At 41.9% G+C, this 23,605-nt stretch overlaps 1 protein-coding gene across 5 annotated transcripts in view; it reads right to left on the reverse strand.

Moving 5' to 3' along the window:
• RUNX1T1 (RUNX1 partner transcriptional co-repressor 1) overlaps nt 1–23,605 on the reverse strand; it is a 138,791-nt gene that overhangs the window by 98,656 nt on the left and 16,530 nt on the right. The window contains exon 2 of one of the 5 annotated variants that reach the window (XM_074352946.1): nt 14,925–15,097. The exons of 3 other annotated variants lie outside the window; for them this stretch is intronic. In XM_074352946.1, the coding sequence (XP_074209047.1) occupies nt 14,925–15,012 (88 nt within the window). In that variant the 5' untranslated portion in view covers nt 15,013–15,097. Of the gene's footprint in view, nt 1–1,337; nt 1,704–14,924; nt 15,098–23,605 lie in introns of those variants that run through there. One more of the 5 variants, XM_074352947.1, reaches the window with a different exon arrangement.

A 23,605-nucleotide genomic window follows, 5' to 3' on the forward strand; every position in this document is an offset into this window, starting at 1 on the left:
CGTTCAACACACATTTCTTAAGAGCATAAAAAGAAATCAGATTTGACTTATGGCATAAAAATCAGACGAAACTGTACTACAGTATTCTGGTAAAATAAAAAACACAAGCATTTTGCACCGATCCTGTTATCACACAGCCAGAGCACACTACCTCTTTAGCTGCATGGTGCATATAAATCAAGATGAGAGCTTAAAGAGTTAAAATGACCTTTCAAAGACCCCAGTCATTGCCTTTCTGTAAATTGATTTTCCCCAGATTTCAGCTACATACATCCCTCGTCTACTGAACTAATGACAAAGTGTGGTTCTGTCACAAATGTATCCTCTCTGCACATCCATCCACAGTGACGAGGACGACAAGACACATCCTAAAAGGGGGAACATTCTTCAAACAACTGGCGATACCTACACACAACTGTGGTTGCAGAAAACTGGCAGATAATGTTTCAAAACACCATCTGTGAGGTGTACAAACTCTGTGACCAAGCGCAGCCTCTTCTGCCTGCCTGTCCTACCCCAGAAAAATCCACACAGATCAGCCGGCTGGAGGATGTGTCTGCCCTTCCTTTTTTATCTGAGGTAGGCTACTCAGAGCAGCAAGGGGCAGTCCAGACAGTCCTTCCTGAGACCAGCAGACATAACCCTCTCCCCACCAGGCTTCTACCAAGCTTCTTTCTTCTCCCTCACTGGCACAGAGCACAGAAACACTCCAGGCTCCGAGGACAGTATTTTTCAGAGGAAATTGACATACACTAAATTTCCAGGACCACAACAGCTGCAGTAATTCAGACTTTTTATTTTTAATTAACCGATTTCAATTATTTGCCCAGTGACAGCTAAGGACTGTGACTTTGGACAAAACTGAGATTATCTGTAGTCCCGAAGCTTCCCTCACTTTCTCTGACATCAACAGCTTTTTAAAGAGACCTTATCCCAGGACTGCACCATAACCTGAAAACTCCCTACACAGGTGACATTTCCAGGGGACAGGGTGCAAATGACAGCCACAAAATCCAGGACCGCAACAATAGTTCTTACTTGAGCTGAATCCCCCAAGTAAGATTGCTCTGGCAAATGGATTCTACTTCCCCTCAGTCTTTAAAGCACACCTCCTAATTTTAAAAGCAGGGGTTCCACACCCTGTACCCGGGTATCTAGATTTTGATGGTTCTCTTTATGCCACCTCCCACATGTCGCCTCTGTCACCCCCAACCTCTGCCTGCCCTCGTAAAAGACAGCGCACACTGGGGCAGAAGGTATTTTCTGAGCATAATCAAAAAAAGTCAGCTTTCTTCACGGCAAAATCAGACAGAGGCAGCAGAGCAGGGCTAACTCACCAGGCATCCCTGAAGCCAGCGTCCACGCAGAGAGGGGCTCTGTCCTAAGAGCAAGAATGATGGTGATGGTGACGGTGATGGGGGCTCATGCCCTCTGCTCTGGAATGGGCGCCGGCAGAGAGAGGAGGGCCGTCAGAAGGGGCTGGGGCGGCATAGCCCGAGGCAGGGTGCTGGGCGCGTGCGCCTGCCAGGCGGAGACAGATGGAGAGCTGACACTCCGGATTGCACTTGGAGCAGAAATGTGGATGATGACAGGAGCACATGTGGCCTTGAACCCGGCCCTGCCTCTTCAGGCGGAACAATGACAGGGATGTGTGCGCAAAGTATCACGACCCCTACCTCCCCTCACCACTCCACCTCTCCCAGCAAGTTCCAGAGCACCACAGAATGAAGGCGGAAAGTAAAATGCAGAATGGTAAGCTAAATGCTGAATAATTCATTCACCAGCTCCCCCCAACCCCCGCCACCCATTCCAAGTTAACCCTTCTTTTGCCAGAAGAACCAAAAGTAGACCTGGCCCCCTACCGCTGCTCACGATCAAAGCCCTCCCTCCCATCTTCTCATGTTCACAGCCGTAATTGGGAACTTTATTAAAAATCAAACACAGGCACAAACCTCCAAGCTTGTTTAGTGAACTGGAAATCTGAAACAGTATAAACACATTCGCTAAGAGTGTGCACACTGTGCCCAGTGACCACACTGAACAAAGTATCAGAATCATTCCCTTTGTCAGCTTCCCAGTAGTGTGTGTAGAATAGGACACTTTGGAGCGGCAGAAGCAGACCACTTTTATTTGACTGGAGTGCTTTTAACCCCCTGGGACTCCTGCGTTGATACGCTCCAAACATTCTTAGCTGACTCTCGTCCACCTCGCCAAGAGAGCCGTGGGAGATGAAAAACAAAATCTTCCCCGTAAAGCCTTTTCAAAAGCTGAACAATCATGTCCTCCTGATTTCTGACTTTTTTTTTTTGCACGCTCTTAAATGTTTACCCTTCCCATGAATAACACACACCAGCCAGGTTCAATGGGCTCTTCCCTATTAAGCTTTAATGGACACCATGATATATAAAACTGCGAGCCTTTGTTACAGTGCTTTATCTAAAGCCGGCTATTTCCCTCTCAGCAGTCCCTCTTTAGTCCTTTGTAAAACATCCTTGCCTCATAGGAGAAACATATGCCTGCCTGCCTAGCATGCCTCTTCTGCACACACAAAAATGCCAGGCAGAAGGGAAACACTGCTCACTTCTCAAACTCTTCCCCAGTTTACCACTTGCAAATCTTTCCGAGGTCTCTGTGTGTTTGTTTTAACAACGCGGCACACAGGATGAGACAGATCCCTCAGCCTTTACCTTTCCAGTGTATGTTCAAATCCACTCTAAACACAGGAACGGTCCCATTCAGGAGCCTCTGACCAGCCTGCCAGTTCAATGAACAAGACTGACAGGAGCATCCCCCTTAACTCTTGCTCTGCCAGCATGGTCCTGAGCATGTCCTTCGCTTGTTCCACACTTTCCGTGTGCTTTTAGCCCCCATCGGATTGATTCCCCCCACCACCACTTGCTGCCTCAGAGAAACCATAAAAACCCATCTGAAAACAGAGGCAGTGACACTTGACTTCTGCCGACTCACCCCTCCCGCACCCGAGGGTGCACACAACCTGTCTCAAAGCACACCCACGTCCACACACATCCCCTGCACAAACGGAAAATAAATCAGCTTTGGGGAATAGCGTCAATCAGTAAGAACTTTTACGGCCCCCAAATACTGTGTCCAAGAAGTGCTGCTTCCTCTGGTGAACCCCTCAAAAAATCCATCACTGTCAGGGACAACTTGTAAAAAGACGACAATTCATAATGATTACTCTGCTCTGTCACTAATAGTATACTGCACCCTATTTATGAGGCCAATCCTTTTGTTCATCTTAGTTAGATGTCACTCGTAATGAGGTTCTGTGTAATGGATTTCAGTACAGTTAAGCACGGAGCTCAAACATTCTTATGACAGAAAGCTTTATAGCAGCCGTGAGTGTGATGATCAATTAAGTCCTGCTATAAGGGCCTTTATGGAATCTGGCATTCTAAATCTGTAGATTTTCATTTTTAAAGAGAGTATTTTTTATTTTAAAGCCACTCAGTGCTATGTGCCACTGTTTGTTTGTTTGTTTTTGTCTGTTTTTAAATACTATACCTATGTTAGAAAGAGAACATTTTCACAGTGGGAAACCCAACGTTCGTCAATATGCATGGTGAATCCCTTCTGAAATGGAAAATCATGGGACCAAAATGCAATACACTTTTAAGAATACTGGATGATATCCGGTTTGAAAACTGGGTCTTAACATCGGCACACGGAGAGTCCCTTAACCCACAGCTCGGAAAATTGAACTTCCACATGCCGTGTGATTATGTATCTTTTCTATGTGTAAAAAAGCTTTTTAAGCTGTTATCTGACTACAGTAATTGCCACTTTAAATTGATCCGCGTCAACAAAACCTGGATCCCTGGAGATTCACACCCAGAAGTTTGACTGCAGAAAAGGCCTAACTGACTGTGTGTGCATCTGAGACTCGTTCAGCATCCTCTCCGGGAACCAGCTCCTCCTCTCATCCTTGCAGCCATGGAGGCAAGCAAAGCGGTAACCCCATCTGGCAGCCCTCCCTGAACAGGGAGGCCTGGGTACGTAGTTCCATACAGTTACTTAGGCAGAAATAACTCTCCCTTTAATAATGACAATGAAAAAATGTATAAGGAGCCAAGATCTCTAACATCCAAATTGTATAATAAAAACACAATCAATAGCATGATGAATGCATTTATGCAGGTGAATGGGAAAAAATACACAGTGTTGTGCCAAGTATTGTCTGGTACAAAACACTGTCCTGGATTACCACTAGGACACATATTTTTAAAAATTCAAATATCTTCAAAACAATAACAAACAAAACATTGCTGACCAATGAACTAACTTCCTTAGAAGAGCCCTGTCAGTTAATACATGTCTTTTAATTAAGAACCCAGAGCATTTTTAAGGACTTTTTTTTTTTTAAAGAGAGTCATCTAAAAATTCACTTTCCAAATCAGTAAATTTGGTCCACAAGTGTATGCTGGGCTCCCCCCAAAAAACATTTTTTTTTTCCCAATATACTTAGCTCAGTCACTAGAAAGACCTTACAGTACTGTACTATCCTAAGATATTTTCCATTTGTTTCCAAAACACACCATCCCTATGGTCCAGATTTTCCCTTTGTTCACACTGACTCACCAGTAGGGACTGGCCCTCTACTGAAAGTGTCTGCAGTCAGTGAGAGCTCTCTGCACGGGTGAGGGGGGCTGAGTCAAGGCTCTTCCACAAGACTTCTCCGCCTTCCCCTCTGCTTCCAGCAGGCTGTGTGATACACTGCAACTTCACACAGTGGGTATTAAGTGAGTTAATTCAAAGGAGCTGAAACCTCATTGATCCTAATTGAAAGCAATACACCCAACCAAATACCTGCCCACCCCATCTGCTCTGGCCTGCCACCAGCTATTCAATACGAGAGAATTAATAGTTTCAGATATTCTAACTGACCCAATAAAGGCACTCATTTAAGCAGGGCTGCGTTAACAAAGTGAAAAAACAAGGGCAAAGTGGGTTCAAATGGGGCATCTTCCTCCTAGTTGCCTTTAACAAAGCTGAATGAGGCTTATTCTGACTTTTTATGTGCAAGACTTGATAAACTGAATGAGAAGGCACTCAATGATCAGCCAACGAGCATTGATGAATGGTCATTAAGACCCCCCTGCTCTTAGGGGGAGACCCGTCCGCAAAGTGGCGCCCCAGCTTGAAAGGGCAGACTCGCTAATGTCCAGATTTCTCTGCTTGCTTGTTCCACTTTCAATTTCAGACCACTGGCCACCAAATGAGGCTGACATATTGGAAAATAATGTTTTATGGGCGAGTGGTAAAAAATAAAATGGAGGCATTAGCTCTGCTTTCAAATTCAAATCTGCTAGTTTTGTCAGACCCCAAAGGTTTTGATTTTCCACCCAGCTGGAAGCTATTAGCGCTTTCTAAAGGCATCCCACTGACAGGGCAAACCTACCTAATGTGTGAGCTCTTGGGCTGAGGGAGACGGATCTCTCTTTTGGATGATTTCCTAACTTCTCATCACGTTGACAGTCAATTAAATAGATACAACACCTAATAAAAATGTACATTAATTTGTTTCTGCCACCGAAAGACACCTGAAATTGTATTAAATAGAGGCCATAAGAGATTGTCTCCTGACAATGATAAATCCAATTATACTTTGCAAGAAAAGCAAATGGTTTATGTTTTAGTTAAGCTACCTGTATGTATGATACAGCCAATCACAAAGAAATGAGTGAGACAGGAAAAAAAAAATTCAGTTCTAAAGCTCACTGAAGTATTCCATAAAGGTAAGAGGGTATCTTTGATTTTAAATTCCACTATATAAATGTCTGTAGTAAACAACCAGACACATTCATGCTATTTCCCTCAAATATTTCCTTGGGGGGAAATGACAGGCAAGCATTTGTGTCTCCTCAACTTTCAGCCAGCCCACAGAAGAGCTTATAAGAACTTTGCTTAAATGACAGAAGAACAGGAGACATGATTGCCATCTGAAGAATCTGAAAGGTGTATAAGCATCATGGGGTCACAGGGTTACTCAGGGCTGCCCGAGAGGGCCTAAGTGCTCGCAATCAGATGCAACCAAGTCAAAGAAAACCTGCTGGACAGAGGAAGCTTGTCTTCATAAATGATTACACCAAACATCACAGCAGCAGAAAAGCTTCACTGCTTGGATCATTCGCAACTAGATGACCAAGCACCAGACAACACAGTGCCCCCAGGGAGAACCTCCTGTATGGTCTGCCGAGAAATCTAAGTCTACCAGGGCAACTGGCAGGTCGAGAGCTAGAAGTCCTGACCCCTTCCTGTCACCCATGATACGTCACACCAGAGGACTCAGGTCCCTTTGCTTTGTGCCTCTCCATCACTTAAAGTGAGTTAACACTGTGCTCTAAACTAATTTGAAGATTCCAATAATAACATACTTTTAAATAAAATTACTTAAACTGATAAGCCAAAATAGCCTCTAAATTTTTTTTCATCTTCAATGCCCAGATAATAAAATGTTAATAATATCATTCTGACAATTTTTCCAGCAATGCATTTGACTCTTAACTCTGGATGAAGTATATAACATTCTCTACTTATGAATGAAAAGATGTGTATTCATACAATTAAGGATGTAGGGCACATGCATGTGTATTTTTGCAAAATGAAATTTGTTTAAGATAAAACATTACATGCTACCAATAAACAAAACCTATATTTACAATTATTATGAACGGTTTCCGACAGTGCCGATGCTTCTAAAATATCACAATATATTCCAGTTTTTTTTCCACCAACAACTGTTGATTTTCAATAACCAGTATTCAAACAAATTCTGAAATGTGAAAACAGATTTAGCACTTGCATTGTCTGAATGTCCTATCATTTAAATGCAAACCTCAAACCAACTAATATCATTTACTGTGGACTACTCCATAGGAACCAGCAAAGGGTGAAATTATTTTAAAATTTTTAAAGTAAAACACTTCCTTACTAATGCACCAGGCTGAACACTAGCTACATTAACTCTGTGCTTCATAGAAAAGCATTTTCCCATTAAAAACAATCAGTCTTCAAAAGCATACACTTGCATGCCAGTCTGCAAGTAAGTTGCCATTTAGAGTCCTCATATTTCTCATAACTACAGAAATCTCTCAGATAATATAGAGACACCCTAACTACTCATCCTGTATCCATTGACAAGGTTACACACTATATGGAAAACCTTTGTTTCAATGTCACCACCTCCCCATCCTGACTAATGGCGAGTTAGTTTTGTTAAAACACAAGGGGGATGGCGTATGCTCCAATGAACTTTCCCCCCTCCCAGCACCAGAGACAAAAAAACCTGCAGCTCTGCTCTGTGCAGACAGCCATCTGGACAGCTTTCCCCTCAAAGCCCGGCCCACACCACACTGCAGGCAAAATCAGAGCTCCAGAGCTCGGTGGGGCTATTCATGACATACCAATTTCACATTTTCTGCTTGTACGCTTGCAACAATAAATGCTAATGAGGACTATGAATGACAATTTTAAAGACAATAAAAAGGTCTCCAAATCCCTTGCATATGGAGACACTGTTTTCAAAACTTCACCTTCTGTTACAGAGCTTTTAGGGTCTAAAAGAGAAGGAAAAAAAAAAAAAAGAATAACCTAAGGAAAACAATAAGATGATCAAAGCACAGTGAAATCTGTAAGATTTCTAAAGAAAGCAGTGTGTGTCAGCCGGGTGAACAGCAGATCTCATCACCCCTATGAGCAGCCCTATGATCGCACGAGGCACCTTTCATCTCTGCTGCCTCTGCCTTCTGCAGACGTGTAGCTTAACAAACGTAGTTCCAGCAAAACACTGAATTTTTTTTACAATCTAGGAACGAAGGGCAGCATTTGTCCAAAGCTAATTATAAATCATCATCACTCACCACACTTGGGCGCAGTGTTTCACAGTTCCCGTATCTTTAAGTAAACGTAAATGCAAAACAGTCCTCTTCGGCTAATATCTATTTTTAGAAACAATGCAATGGTTCTGGGAGGCGAAATTATAAACCATGTTTATTTTCCTCTTTTTTTAATTTCCTCTACTTCCCAAATCTAAAGTGAACAGGTATTACATTTTCAACCAGGAAAAATGAAACTAAACAAAACAATATTACTTTCAATGCAATGAAAGTACTGAACAAAAGACATCAATGTTCTGACCTTGATCGGAATTAAACTATTTTTTCACAGCAACAAAAATAAAACAAAAGATTTTATATTTTACATCTGCCTATAAACTGTGTGAAGGGGATTCTTTTCATTAACATGGATTAAAACACTTTCAACAAAATCCACCAGGTGGAGCAAATACACAGCAGTTAAAAAAAAAAAACCCACAATTTTTTCATCATGTTTTTTTTTTCCACAGGATTTTACCTCTAACAAACTCTCCACTTCTCTCCACATGGCAAATTAGCAAAATCCATCCACACATACTAATTGGCCACATTTATAAACAAATTCAAACTTACTCAAAAAACTTTTTTTAGCTACCTCGGATTCCATTACAAATTTTCCTTCCAAAACAGCTTTATTTGTTCAAATAATACCCAGCACAGTCTATGTGCTTTATAACAATGTGAATTTTTAAATTACTGTTTCACTCCAACCTTACTGGGTTATTACATCATGTACTTCCCCTCCCCACCTCCCGACCCCTGCTGCCCACTTCACAAGGCCAGGTAAAACAGACCACAGTGCTGGATTATTCTGACATACACTGAGCAGTGGTTAAAATCTAGAAATCTCCACCTAAGTCCTACTCTGTATGGAAATTTCAATTCTCATTCTGACTTCTTATTAAAATTATTCTTAATTGTAGAAACCAAAATCTTATTTAAAATTGTGGAATCCTGTGACTCTCTTATCTGTTACATCAAAATGTCCTTTTTCATCACTATTGGTAAATTGACACAGGTCCACGGTTACTCACAGATTTTGGTCCTTTCCTTTCTCTTTTCTAGAGTAACTCACCTCCTCCCACCCTCTTCTCCCACAGATCTCCTTTCCTCTTGCCGTCTCCACACCTCCTGAGCACACCCACCACAAGGTGCCAAACCCACCTTCTTGTTCATATTTTGTTCTTTAGTTCCTGGTGCCACCACCTGCAAGCCACAGCTCTCCCTTATTCACTTTTCAAAGTCCTCCAAGCTCTTCTCACATTATAAACTCTCTGCTGCTCAGGCTGGATGCTGCAGATGGCACTCACGTTACCTGCATTTAGGAAAGCTCCAGGTGGACAGGCCTACCAAAAAGTTGGAACCTGAAAAAGGGGTACCTGGAGTCTATCAGTGGAGGAGGACACCAGTTAGGAATGTTGACTGTGGCTTAGAACATATTTACATGTTTCCTTCTCTCATGTTTACACTGATGGTGAAAGAGAAATACTCTCAAAGCAATGCAGCAGGCTGACGCATATGTAAACGTGCGCGTGCCCCGGGATGCCCAGGGCACGGGTGGCAGAGCCTCCTATGCTGGTGCATAGCAGATCCTGGTGATGCCAGCTCCATCACAGGTCGCACCCGGCTAACCCCAGTATTTAAATGGCTACATGCTTTTCACTGGAATGGTATACAAACACAAAAAATACTGACACTGCTTCCGTAAATACATTATGAGAAAGGACTTTTTAGAATAATCCCTACCAAACTCTTCCCTGTAAAGTTCAATTCATATATTCTTTGCAAGGAACGGAATCTATCCCCTGCAGCTGTCTTGTGCACAACGCAAAGGTGCGTCCTGCGCTCTTCACCTGCCCACAACCCCAATTAACATTAATGGGATGGGACGCGTGCCTGTGCATCTGAAGGGTAAATGCCCTTAAGTCTGCGTGACAGAATCCTCATGAAGTAGCTGGAAAAACCAAGTCACTGCATATGTCACATTTTCCCCTCTCCTTGCAGGAAACCCCTCCATCACCACCTTCGCTCCCCCACCCACAGCGCGGACATTCCAGCAGGGCAGGCTGCGGATAAAGAACCTGCTGGATGTCCTCTTGGTCAGAGGACATCTCGCTATACTCTGGGGATCTCCCAAAGGGCTCCACCTCCAAGCATTCCTCCGAATTTTTACTCTACGCTACTCTCAAACTGGCCACACAGTTTTTTGTCCAAATATTATTTCTCACCACCCCCAACTTCATCAAAGGGTGTGGCCCTTCCCACAGTAAATGCCCAAGTCCACGTTTAAATTCCGAGGAAAGGGAAAAACCCAACCTCAGAGGCTCTGCCACCTTTGTTTAAAAACGCCTGTTTTCACCGTCAGGCCTCACCAAAGCAACCTCTGAACCACTGGTTCCACACCAAACTGCTGGTGAGCCTGAGCCAAAAGGGCAGCACACATAGCGCACAATGTAACTAACAGGAACTAGGGGAGTAAGCGCCCATTCACTGGGGCCCGTCCTCCGCTGGCTCATGTCTGCCGCTGTTGATAGAGATATTGTTTCATAGCAAGGCCAGAGCATAAAATGAAAAAGCCAGATTTTTAAAACCATTTAAAAAAAAAAAAAAAAGGCAAGCCTATCTGTCAAGTGCCGTCCAGAGAGCGCGGGGACACAGCACTGGCAGGAACCTCCGATTCCTGACCAAGCCCTCTTCCACACAATGCGTCCAGAAAGAAAGGAGCCCAGGGCGGGGGCCGCGGGACGCTGGCCGGCAGACAGGGCGGCCCCGCAGGATGTCGGAGCGCCAGGCGGCCGCGGAGATACCGCCTGCACGCACTCCCGGGCTGTTTTGCTCCTCAGGTAATTAAACAAGGAAGCCGGGCTGCTGGGGCCGGAGCCTGACCCCGGAGCCGCGGCTCCCCGGCTCTGCCTATCAGCTTCCGCAAGACCTGCCCGGAGCATCAACAGAGCGGCCTCCTCTCCCTCGCTCCCGTTTCCTCCTCCACCTCTTCCGAAAGCTGACCAGAAACAAGCCCTCCCCACGAAAACATCCACGGAGAGCGCTGAGTCTGTCATCAGAACCTCGATGCTGTTCCCGTGTCATTGGCCTCCAGATTTGAAAAGGCAAAAACCTGCCCTGATGGCAGGAACTTCGTAAAAATTCATACAGAACAAATCTTAATCAAGGTGGTTTATTCAAGGATAATAGTACCCAGATAATAATAATTTCTCCTTTTGCGTGGGCTTGATTAAAGTCTGAATCTTCACATTCAAAAAGCTCCCCAAGAAATAACTGATTTTGATCAGTTCACAGATTAAACATTTGTCGTGTGGTGTAATTAATATTGTTAGTTTCCGTTTTGATAATGAGCAAACACCACCTATGATGTGGGGTATTATGTTCATTCTGTTTCACCAAAAATCATATTTTTTAAAAGAACTCTACAATATTTCTTGTGAAAAAATAAAATAAAATAAAATAGTTCTGGTGTACAAAGAAAGTCACCATTAAAACTCTGGAATATTTTTTTAAAATCCCTTAAAAGATAAGAAAGTAGTGCACACACACACACATACTAAGAAATGATCAGAATCATGCAAGTAATATATTCTTCCTTCACGTCAAAATCCATAGAGTAAAATATTGGCTGAAAGAGACAGAGACCAAAAGAGAGATGAATACAAAAGCATGCCTGCTTGTCTGTGTTCAACACAAAGAACATTAAATGAAAACAACTGGCATGCTGCCAAATTCCTATAGAGGCAAAGAGATTCAAATAAATTGATTTCACGCATCACACTGACCTGGGATCAGTGTGCAGGGCTACAATGAGCTCAGAGCTCCATGTGGGGTAAAGCCCATTAATGCTATCAGACCCCTCAAACGCGGCCAAGAAAAGCTAAAAATACATGCAGACACTCTCCAAACCCAGCAATTTTGCTTAAGAAAAGGAGCTGCTTCGTTTCCTAATAAAGAGACCAACATCTGAAGGTGCATAGCATCATCTAAATTAACTTTTCAAAAAACTCACCCTTTTAAAATCACAAACGTGGCTTTTGAAACGCATCTGATATCTATAAATTGGTACTATGTGAACGGCCCCTCCCAAGATTCGAATATGAATACACACCGCTTTGCAACAAGTTTCCTCTGTCCCGACTGCTTCTCCTGCTAGCGCCCTGGCATCTTTTAGACAGCCAGTTTAACTGTTTTATATGCCAAATACTGGACCCTTCTTAGAATTTTCCTCAATGGCTTATTAGAGCAAGCTCCTCAGGCTGGACACCACTCGGAGCTGTCCCAAATCTGCCCACTCCTGACAAAGGCGCCTACTACAGAAGAACAGCTTCAAACCAAATTCTAGAAGAGTGAGCATTGTGCACATTCTGCATACACTTTAAAACACTGGGGGAAACATAGCAGCGTTTTGCCTACACCAGCTTTCACCTCTGCTGGTGGCTGTCCCCAAGGCATCAATCACTTCTCCCCTGGCCGCCCTAAAGACCCGGGCCTGTCTCCCAGTGACCCCTGCCTGGCTTCAAACTCCTCACACAGACCAGACTCTCTGGTGCCACCTCAGGCCACTGGTGCTTACTGCCCTGCCTGTTCAACTTCATACAGTTCTTGGCATCCTCTGCTTCCAAATTACAACCCCAAGAATCCAATGGACTCCATGTTTTTGCCAATATTAAGTAGGTGATTTTGGTTCTTCGCTACTTCTTGGGTCAACTTGAGTCTAAACCCCCTATTTCTCTACATGCACTACCATCACAAAAAAGAAAAAAAAACAGAAGTAAATTATTCAGTGCCACATGAAGCATAAAGAAAATCCAACAGTTATAAAATAGGTCAATGCAAATATATATGTACGTGTATGTATATATGCATATACATAGTGTGTGTATACAGACATAATTTTTTTAAAGTATGTACGAGAGAGAGAGAGAGAGAGAGACAGAGAGAGAGAGAGAGACAGAGAGAGAGAGAGAAGAAACTCAACAATGTTTCTGACGCATGACACTGAGGATTAGTATTTGCATATTGTAACAAGTAACACGCATTAAGCTGTTTTCCAAGGTGTGTCTTTGTCATGCATTTTTGTTTCAGCATGGATCTCTCAAGCTGCAAGGCTCACTGCCAGCAGGCCACAGCTCTTCCCCCCATGACCAGCAGGGACTATGGCCGAGACAGGGTGGGGGTGGGTAAAGACAGTGACATCTACAATATAACACCTGCAATATACACTCAAGGTCTAAAACCCAATATTCTTCTCAATTTATAATCTGTACTTCATATTTTTATTATATTATTAGGACGCCCCATAAGCAAAATATAGGCACAAGCCTATTAGAAATACAGGCACAGACATAAGGCAGAAAGCAAAGAATTATAACCTCTTTTAAACAAAATGCTTTCTTCTAATGGAAGATGGAGAAAAAGCAACTCTAAAGCAAGGGTTGTTGTTATTATTAGTTTGTTTCCTTTAAGTAAGATATGAACACCTTTCTTTCCACTCTGGACTTCGGAAATCCAATCAAGCAAGATTTGAGCTCTCAAAAAATTAATTTTTAGTAACAATAGTACATGAGGTAATAAGACAGAAGCAGAGGTGAGAGAACGCTCAACTGCTTAATAAATTGAAAGCCTTGTCTTCTGTTGATTTTATGCCTCTCACTAATTACAGCAGAAGAGCATCGCACTCTGAACAGGGGAATGAAAGGAAGAGGAATACAGACAGAAACTAAATCATGATTTAGGCGATCTCAAAGGAGCCTGTAATTATACAGGGGATCATTTCATTTTCTCTGGTCTTTCAAAAACAAAAACAAAGCTTCCTCTTTTGCCAATACCTTCTTGGGAACTTTAAAAACAAGCCAATAAGCATTTGTAGGAACTGCAAGAGTAGGGGTGTGTGTGCCTGTGTATGTGTGTGTGTGTGTGTGTGTGTGAATGAGTGTGTGAATTTATGTGTGTGTGTGCGTGTGAGTGTGAATGTATGTGTATGTGTGTTTAAGAGTGTGTGTGTGTATGTGGTGCAGTGGTAAAGGCACCAGCAGTTACATTTCCAGAACAATGGCTACAGAAGGTAAATATTTTGCTATCCATCTTTCCATGCAGCCAGGTAGGCAGTCACAAAATTTCAGAAACCCCTTCCCAGTCCCTAGAGTGCCAACCAGTATCACACAACATTTGTGTTAACGCTCAATTCTCTTAGCACAGTTTATCTTTAATCATCTGTGCTTCTGCACAAGTCCAGTAAAACCCAAAACAGAGCTGGCTACAGAAGGCATCAACTCTCTGGAATCCATTAAGTCAGGGCTCTCCTTAATTTTCAACTGTTGCAGACTTCAAGAAAGTTACTTGCCAAATGGCAAACAGTTTACATTTACTGTCTCCTAAAGTTAGATATCACATTTTTTTAATTGAAGTACAGTTAGTTACAATGCATCAATTTCTGGTAGAAATCACACAGTAGATATCACATTTTTCTAAAATGTGCCTATGAACATGAACTCTGCTTAGGAAATGACATTCACCTAAAAGTTAAAAAAAAAAATCCTAATTCAACAGAAGAAAGAATAAATTGAAAAGCACTTTTTTTCCCTCTTTAGTCAACAAACTGTTTCAGAAAATACCATCTCTAGTTACAATAAACACAGAAATCATGGCATAGCTTTTACTCTTTAACTCCAAGTACTGCTCAGCTTATAACAGATGTATTATGAAACATGGCAAGAAGCAAAGCAACAAGAAGAGGGTGAAAAAAAATGTGGTACTTGATCATTTGATATCTTCAGACCCAAAGCTATCAAACAAGGGTTCCCACAGCCAGGCCGACTGAGCCCCACCCAGTCCCACATCCAAAGATTTTAAAGACAAATTTTTAAAACACAGAATACAATTCTTCATCAACAGGCACTAGAAGAGATAAGAACAAGAAGAGAAAAATCTTCACAAGTATAACTTTTTGGGGAAAAAAAAATCATTGATTGATTTTTGGCATTTAAATAAATTGCAAAGTCAAAATATTTGTCTGTTCCTTACCTTGACAATATTCAAAGTTCCCTTTTTTCCGGCAGTCACCTATTACTAAACTCAGTGCTCTCCAAGTGTTTCTTTTGACAGATATCATTCTCCACCAATCGCTCTGCTAACTTCCTCTCTCCTTTTCTGCCTGGGACGGATAGAATGCTCACCAGCCCAGAGATCAATCTTCTCTATTGACAACAACAAAGGGGAAAGAAAACGCACAGATCACAACCAGTCTGGAGCGCCACACCCACCTACTTGCACGGCAACCCCGAGCCAGCTTGGTTTTGTTTGTTTTTAAGAGATAGTCACAAGCACTTCTAAATTTTAGAAAAATCTGAAACAATCCCCATTTTCTCAGTTCCTGTAATGATCTGCTCTACAGGGCTCTTAATTCTCCAATCAAGTGACTCAGAGCTGGCTACAACTCCTCTTTCCTCAAATTGGGTTTAAAACATATCTAACATCAATACCTTAAAAGGATGTGTTAGGTTTTACCCGGTTTGATTTTTTAAAAATTAAATAATCTCTCAGATATGGTTTCTTTAGAAAATGCTTGGAGACATCACGTGCTTTGATTACATTTTGGGGAGTTTTACATGCAAGTTAAATCCTGTTTCAAAACAGAGTGGTGTCCACACTGTTTCACTGTTTTGAAATTCATCCTATGCCATCGTTAGCTAAAATAGTCTGAAACAACTGGTAACAGTAATTAATCATCTTTATGTAACCAACCAGTTTGAAAATATTAGTAACAACAACAATTGATGAATCATTTTACCAAATAAATAAACTTCTATCATTTTTTTTATTTTAAAGCAAACCAAATATTCTCATTTTTCCTGCTAGATTTGGCAGGTTTAGAATGCATTCATTCTCAGACATTTACTGCCTACTACTCACCTACTATTACTACTACTACCATTACTATGAATAGAGCAGGTATCACTAATGAGTTCCCGTAATCTATGAAATGTATATCACATGTACATTAAATTGTAACTCTATAAATGCAAAGGAATAAAGGTTATAAAAGCAATCTCAAAAGTTATTACTAAGGCTGCTGCTATTATTATTTTAAGAGACCAAACTATCCTCTAGAAATTGTAATTGGAAAATATATATACTCCAATGTATACAAACAAGCACAGTCTGTTACAAGAAGAAAGCAATGCCCGTTATATGCCATAGTATGACTCTGCTACCATGTAATCACATGTTTCTCGCTCTTTATGGCAAACATTAAATCAGCAATGTTCAGGAAAAACACAGGACTAGGCATTTCTCAGTTGCAAACTGTCTTGAAGCACAGCAAAGATCATGAAACCCAATCGGTCAGAACTTCGAAACGTTTAGTTTATTACGAAATCTAAAAATTTTATGAACATATGATGAAGCAAAAATTTCAATCCAAAAATGCCCAGGATACACAGATATACATACACATACATAAACTCACAAATAGGGCAGGGGGGGTGGGGTGGGGGTGGGGCACCCAAGGAGGGAGACTTGGCAGTAAATACGTTTAGATGTTAAATAGTATCATTTCCAGAACATGGAAATATGGGTAATTCTCTAAACAATTCTGTATTTTCAATGTTTCCATACTGAGGTTAAAAAAAAATACATTGGGAACAGAGGATAAGCAAATTTTGGGGGAAAGAAGAAAATGGATTCTTTTCTTAGACTCAATCATGATGTCTGATAATATTTGGTGCCTCAACACTAAACCATTAACAAAAGGCACAGAGAGTCTGACACAGTAGACGCTGCCCGTGTGGGCCACGTGTAACCATCTCCATTAAACAGATGAAGGCGGCCAAGCACAAACAAATCCTCTGGAATCTATTTCTTCCTTCTCATGACTGCTGAATACCAGACTAACATCTGGGTTTAAGAACAAAAATGGTACAGTGGGTCTCAGTTTTGAGGCCCATAAAATTACCACGTGGGTAAAACTCCTCTAAAAGATACATTTTTCGATTATACATGATCCCTCAATATAGAATACATTGTTCCACTTTTTAACTTCACTTGTGCCTCTGTCAGAGTATTCTAAAGTGAATGGGAAAAGCTGACAGGAAGAGTGCGATACAAAATATTTTATATGTACATGTTTATAAACGCTTAAATGCGAACATCGCATACAGACATTCAAGTAATACACAGTGTCAACCTAAAGTTACCCGTGAGAATTTTCCTCATGCAACTGTTTTTATAAATGTAACATTATTATCAACGATCAACAGGAGAACTCAAAAAAAAAAAAAAAACAAAAAAAAAAACAGGAGCTAATGTTGGGATTTTTCAAAATAATGACTTTGGAAAATTATGTTTGGGTTTCATACCTCCAGGGCAATAAATGGTCTTCTGATGTGAAATAATAGTAAAATGAGTCATGGTAACACACACTAGGAAATGCACCCCCAGGTATCTGTGATACTTCACACTGAAGTGTACCACGCACAACTAGCTGAAAGTAAAATTTCTCTTTTCTTTAATCACCGCTTTGTTCTAATTCTCAGCCCTCAAATTTGTAAAACCTCCTTATGAGGGAAACATTATACCGAGACAAGTTTAAAAAGCTAGACTTGACCAAGAGTAGATCGCCTCGAATAATTTGTAGTTCGACAAGAGTGTTATTAAAAAGGCTCACCATGTTGTATTACCATGGAAATTGTGGAAAACATACATTCCCAAACAAATATTACTTTTTCTCAATGGTATGAAGTAATGAAAACCACATGTGTCAATCTGTGATCCGTGCAGCGGTTCAAGCTGCAGCTAATAGAAAATACAGAAAAGTGAACTCTGCTGTATAAAGGATTCTTGTTACAGAAATATAATGAGAAAACCAGATGCAGACAGAAAACCTTAATCACAGATGGGAACGTAATCACTGGCACACAGAATACGTTTTTGATCAATCTTAACCATATGCGCAATGTATTTATTTTCGAAAGAATGCAATAACTTGAGAGAACCTTCTATTTGAATTCAGTTAACCTCATATTTATAATGCTTTTATCTTACTCTCCACCCCCGTCCCCCACCATCCCTTCAATGTGTACACCGAGCCAAGGTTTTAAAAGGAAGAGTGGCTGGCTTTGGCAAGTCATTCTTGTATCAGTTTATCTTTCAAAGTTTTAATAGGATGTAAAGACTACACACAGCGGAATGAACCTCAAAAAGCGACCAAGTGCAGTTCCCCATTACTGTGTTTCTCCCTCACTGCCAGGAATTCCTTCGCTGCCTAAACACATTTCTCGAGAGAATTGTATCAACATTTGGGGTAATTTTTCCTTCAGTAAATAATACCTTGTTATTCCAAACATGAGGCTTTAACGCCTCTCTTTTTAATATATCAACCTGGACTGAATCAAACCTTAAGTTCTAACTTTCCTCTTTCCTTTCAAGAAAACATTTTATAGCAGAAATACTGTTCCTTTGCATTACAAAAATACAATTAGCTTTTGGTTCCAAGGGGAATTACCACCAAAGGAACCTGGTCTATCATACCTGACTTAGAAAATATCACCTTAAGTACAGTCCATAACGCTAGGCTATAGCTGACCTCGGTCAAGGCCTCCATGGTCTTATCCGTAGGACAACTCTGGGTCCTCCTTATTTGAAATAGTCAACAGAGCACAGAGCACCAGGTATGTCTCCCTCTAGGGCTACAGTCAACTTCCAACAGGAACTGACTGGGGCAGTATGGCATTCAGGTGTCCCTCGGCATGGGTCACAGGAACTAAACTTCAAGGCGCCAGTTACACAACCTTCCTCAAACTTCCATGACATTTATTCACCCAGATTCTCCTTCTCTCTCCTAATTACACACCCTTGATCTATGCCTAGAAACACACAGCCCTCACCCCTGCCTTAGTCTGACACTCAATCCTCCCTGATTTGGCACGAACCTGCACCTTTCAGCCTTCGCTCCGTCCCTGCCCTCAGCGGGTGCCGCTCTTCCATGGATAGACTCCCACAGACGCATCATCCCACCATTGAGGCTTTGTCCATGAACTCTTCCCAGACTGCTGGATGGCCAGCTCCTTCTCAACACTCAGGTTTCATTCAACATCACCTCCTCGGAGATGGTTCTCCCTTCTGTCCAAGACAGTCTCACCACCACCAGCAGCAACCCCTCCCAACACTCTGACGTTATTTTTTAATTTTCTCCTTTGCATCTAACACTATGGGGAACAATGTTACGAGCATCTCCACTGTCTGCTCTCCACCCCTAAACTGTAAGCTCTCCGTGAGCAGGGGTCTGGTCTGCTTTGCAAACTACCCTATCCTCCAAACTTAGAACTATACTTGGTACCTAAAAGTTTCCACCTAACAAAATGCTACAAAGTCTCGCTTCAATCCCCCTGGCCTTCACAAACCTTTTGCTTTCCACTCCTGGGGCCCATTATTCTCTCTTCTTTAAATTGTAATTGCATTTGTGGTTTACGTCAGGCTGGGCAAGCTTTACCTTCCCGATCTTGCTCACAGGAGCCCCATTCCCACCAGTACTGTACACACACAGTACGGGGACCACCTGGGGCATCCAGGGCTGTGAAGCCAGCCAGCCCTTCCTCCCAAAATAAGCAGGAGGGTACCACAGTTATGAACTGCAGCATAAGTCCACACAGTCCGTAAGGTGCAAATGCACTGCACTGGCTTTTATGCATAGAATTATCTCCCAATTGAGTTCACCAGTTGCATTTTCTGTTCTAGAAAGAGACCCCATCTTATTATTCTCTTTTTGTCTTCAGACTTTATCTCGATACAATATATGCATTTTTGTTGCAAGGGCCACAGGGAAAGGGCCGTGTTTATTCAACAGTCTTCATACCCAGGGCCTGGCTCACAGAAGGTGCTCACTCAATCCTGGCTAAGCAAAAAAAGGAATAAATGATCATCGAATACTATCTAGTCCTTGTTCAAGCCTCTTTCTTTTATTGTGATAAAGCATTATTTTAAAATCCTTCAAATATCATTTTAAAAGAATCCATTAAACAGAAGGCAGGTAACCAATCTGTAATTCACTTTTACTCAAAGTAAATATGCCTAGATGTTAAATAGTATTCCCAGAAAATGGAAATATGGGTCATTTTCAATGCAGTAATGGGGAGGGGTGTGGGTATGCAGTATGGGGAACTGACAATGCAGGATGATCAATAAGTTAACAAACCAGGCTATTTAAGATAGTAGGCAGCCCTAAAATAGCTCCTCTGTTACAGATGCAATTTAATCTTCAATAAAATAAAATCTTCTAAAATGACTGTACGTTACCTACACTGACCCCCCCAGAAGCCTACTGCACGCATGCTCGGGCTGGACTGGAATCTCAGGTCTCACACTTATCAGGTGTCTGACCCTGAACAAGTCACTTAACCTCCAAGTTTCAGATGTAAATCTTTACAGTAGGATAACACCACCCAGCTCACCAGGATGATATGGAGAGAGAACACTTATAAAGCGCCTGTCTTAGTGGCCCCAGTGTAAGTGTTGCTTTATTCAATGTGCTTCAGTTCCTATCAGTCGAGAGTAGAAAGGCAGTATAAAACCTATTTTAACATCATGATTTAAAGCGTTAGGTCACTTTCTCAAAAATGCAATCCAAATATTTCCTTTCCTGAAAGTCACCGCTGGACTATTAGTGATAAAAATGAAGTATGATCAGTCAGCAATCCCAAAGTACGTGGAAGGAAGCTGCGGGTCCTAGAACATTTTAGTAGAAAAAAAAATATATATATACCACAAGCTAATGTTTTGTGATTAATTTTTTTCCCCCTCATCTAATTTCATCTGTGCAAGATCATCTCTAGGGGATAAGAAAAGAGAGAACCAATTATTTCCAAAGACTGGTTTCTCCAAATAAAGGCATCTGTTCCATGCCGGCAACTTTCACATGAAAGAAAAATGGGACTTTGAAAGTATCTGCATTCATGGTTGATGGTCGCCCGTCTCAGAAAAGAAAAAAAAAAAAAAAGAGAGAGAGAGAGAGAGATCTACAACTGTCCAGCTGCAAATCTGGTCTTCTCTTTTCTCCTGCCTCAGAAACTGGTAAAGCTGTGAGGTTTTCTTTTTTTTTCTTTCTTTTTTTTTTTTTTTTGACTCTAAACAGCAACTTTTCTAAGTGCAGTGAGAAGTCTTGATGAATTTCCATTTTAACTTTAATATAATTCCCACTTCCCATCTGTGTGGCTGGCCCTGCTCATGGGGAAAGTTCCTAGACGGTGGCGTTTGAGGACTTGCAGGAGAGCAGCAGTGAGCCCTGGAACAGACAAGCCTGGGGATGAGAAAAACGGTTCAGACCTTGCCCAGCACTCGTGCAGGATGACCTCGGGCGCGAGGAAGCCTCCAGGAGGGATTTAGAAATAATCTCACTCCCAGGTGAGTATTAAATATGTGAACTTCACTCCACGAAGCCACCCAGTGTGCCTCCTCCCCACGTCTATGTGTCTGGAATCATTCAGTCACTTGCCTTAAGGGACTAAGGGCTGTCCTGAAACCATCTCTTGGGAAATGTTACCTGGAAGCAAAGACAGTGAGATTTTCTTCACCCATTTGGGCATTCTAGGTCCCAGAATCTTGAGGTGAGATGGACCTGTCATAGTATGCAGCGCCATTCCTACCATTAAGGCTGATTCATCAAGCAGCAGAGAAGTTGGAATCCCATACAACGTCAGAGAAAAGACAAGACTCATTGAGGGGGAGGGAGTGGGAGGGGGTCTGGGGAAGAGGACTAGAGAGAAGTACTCAGCCTCGGGGTCTACCCAGAACACAGACCTGGAAGCAAAGGAGGGACAAGAGCCCCTGGTACCTAATGGATCACCTGGGGGCAGGAGAGAGGGAAAGCTGGGAGCCATGAAGAACGTTTTTAGCCTTGTTGGGCGGTCCTTGATGAAAGGGACATTTCAGCTCATAAATATGTCCATAGACACAATATTTTGCTTACAGTTTCAAGGAGCCAAGGAGCTCATCCTTTACCAAAAGCACACTTGTGAGCTTCAGAGTTAAAAAAAAAAAAAAAAAAACCAAACAGGGTAAGATGTACATCGATGAATACGCAAGTGACTTAACCACTTCAGTTTGCCCAGGGCTGATCCTGCACGGAGGAGTTTTTGTTTGTCCTTTTTTTTCGGTTGCTGAAACTTAAAGCTAAAATATAGAGGCAATAAATTGTACATTCTAGCTTGGGAGAACACAATAAAAAAGGATCAAGGTGGAAAGGGACTGGGAAAGAAACAACATGCTCTTGCATCCAAAAATTTCGTTTTGGTCTTAGCAATGAGATATTTCAGGACAGTATTAAGTAAGTAACTTGAGTTCAAGGCATGAGCTTTCAAAAAATAGTTAATACAGCATCAAAAAGTACCCCAACTGTTCCAGACTCCTACCTTCAAGAACCTTACAAACTAGCAGAGAAGTCTGAATCACATGGGTAGTAGCAAAAGGTTAGATGTGATAAATTCTATCTTTGAGGAGGAGAGGTCATGAAAACTTCAGAGGACAAAGTTTCACAAGAGACTCAGAAGAGGACAAAGCGGGGTCCCAGGAAAAAGAGGTCTTAATTAAGGCTGAGGTGAGAAAGGTCTAGCTTTCTGACTTACACATCTCTGTGTTCCCAGGCATTCAGTAGGACCAGACTCTACGTCAAGTATTTGCTGAATGAATGTGACTGAGAAGGAACCTTCCAGGAGAGAGCGATGGACAGGTCAAGAGTGGTCAAGTCTGATGCTAAGAATCAGCGAGACTCCACGAAAACGATACTGTGCTTCACAGCAGTCTCATGAAATTCGCATGGCAGCCTCATGAGGTCATGCCATTATCATCCCAATGAGAATTATTCCAGATGAACAGGAGGAGGAGAAGCAGATTCAGCAGGTGGGAAAGCACTTGGGAGCTGAGTCTCTGCACCTTCTGGCAGAGAAGAGAACAGCGCTACTTTCCCCCAGAGGGGCCGAATCCCAGAACCAGTCCATCCCAGGCTGATGCTACAGTCCCCCTCACTCTGCAGGTCAGTGAAACAGGTTTGCAAAAAGACTCAGAGGACATGCCACCAAAATTCTTCCAACCACCACTGCCTGCTCCCCACATTCCTCCCACAAAGCAACTGGGACTATCAGATTCTCAGACACACCTCTTCCACACGCAGAAGTCTATGCATTTCTGCACAAATGTGGCACACTATATGCGTTGCTCTGCTCCCACTTTTTTTTTTTTTTCTCACAATCTATCTCAGGAATGATTCTGCATCAACACATATAAGTTGAGCTCATTCTTTTTAAAACTATAGACTGGCTTTTCTGCTAAGGGTCCTTTTTCTGCCTACGGTTCATTTTTATCAAGTACAATTGACAACAGAAGAATAAAGTCTGAAAAAACTTCAGTTCTGACAGATTTTACCCACAAACTCCAAATCTGGTTAAAATTTAAAGAGTGAAAAAGGATTGCCAGTGTGTTTTCAAATTAAACAATACTAAACAAAACAAGATGAAAGCCTCTGAAATAATGCTATCCTGATGCCCCACACCCTGAGGTCCTCGTACCCGTAGATTGTGCTGTTTCTTCCAAGAACTAAAATCCCTTAAATAGGGGAGATAATTAACGGTGAACAATTTAATCAGAAGAACTGAATATTGCCCCTTACCATATAAAAGGGGTACCTATGTGTTCTAACATGAGGCCTGTATTTTAAA

Source organism: Camelus bactrianus, chromosome 25 (genome assembly GCF_048773025.1).
Source record: "Camelus bactrianus isolate YW-2024 breed Bactrian camel chromosome 25, ASM4877302v1, whole genome shotgun sequence".
NCBI lineage: Eukaryota > Metazoa > Chordata > Mammalia > Artiodactyla > Camelidae > Camelus > Camelus bactrianus.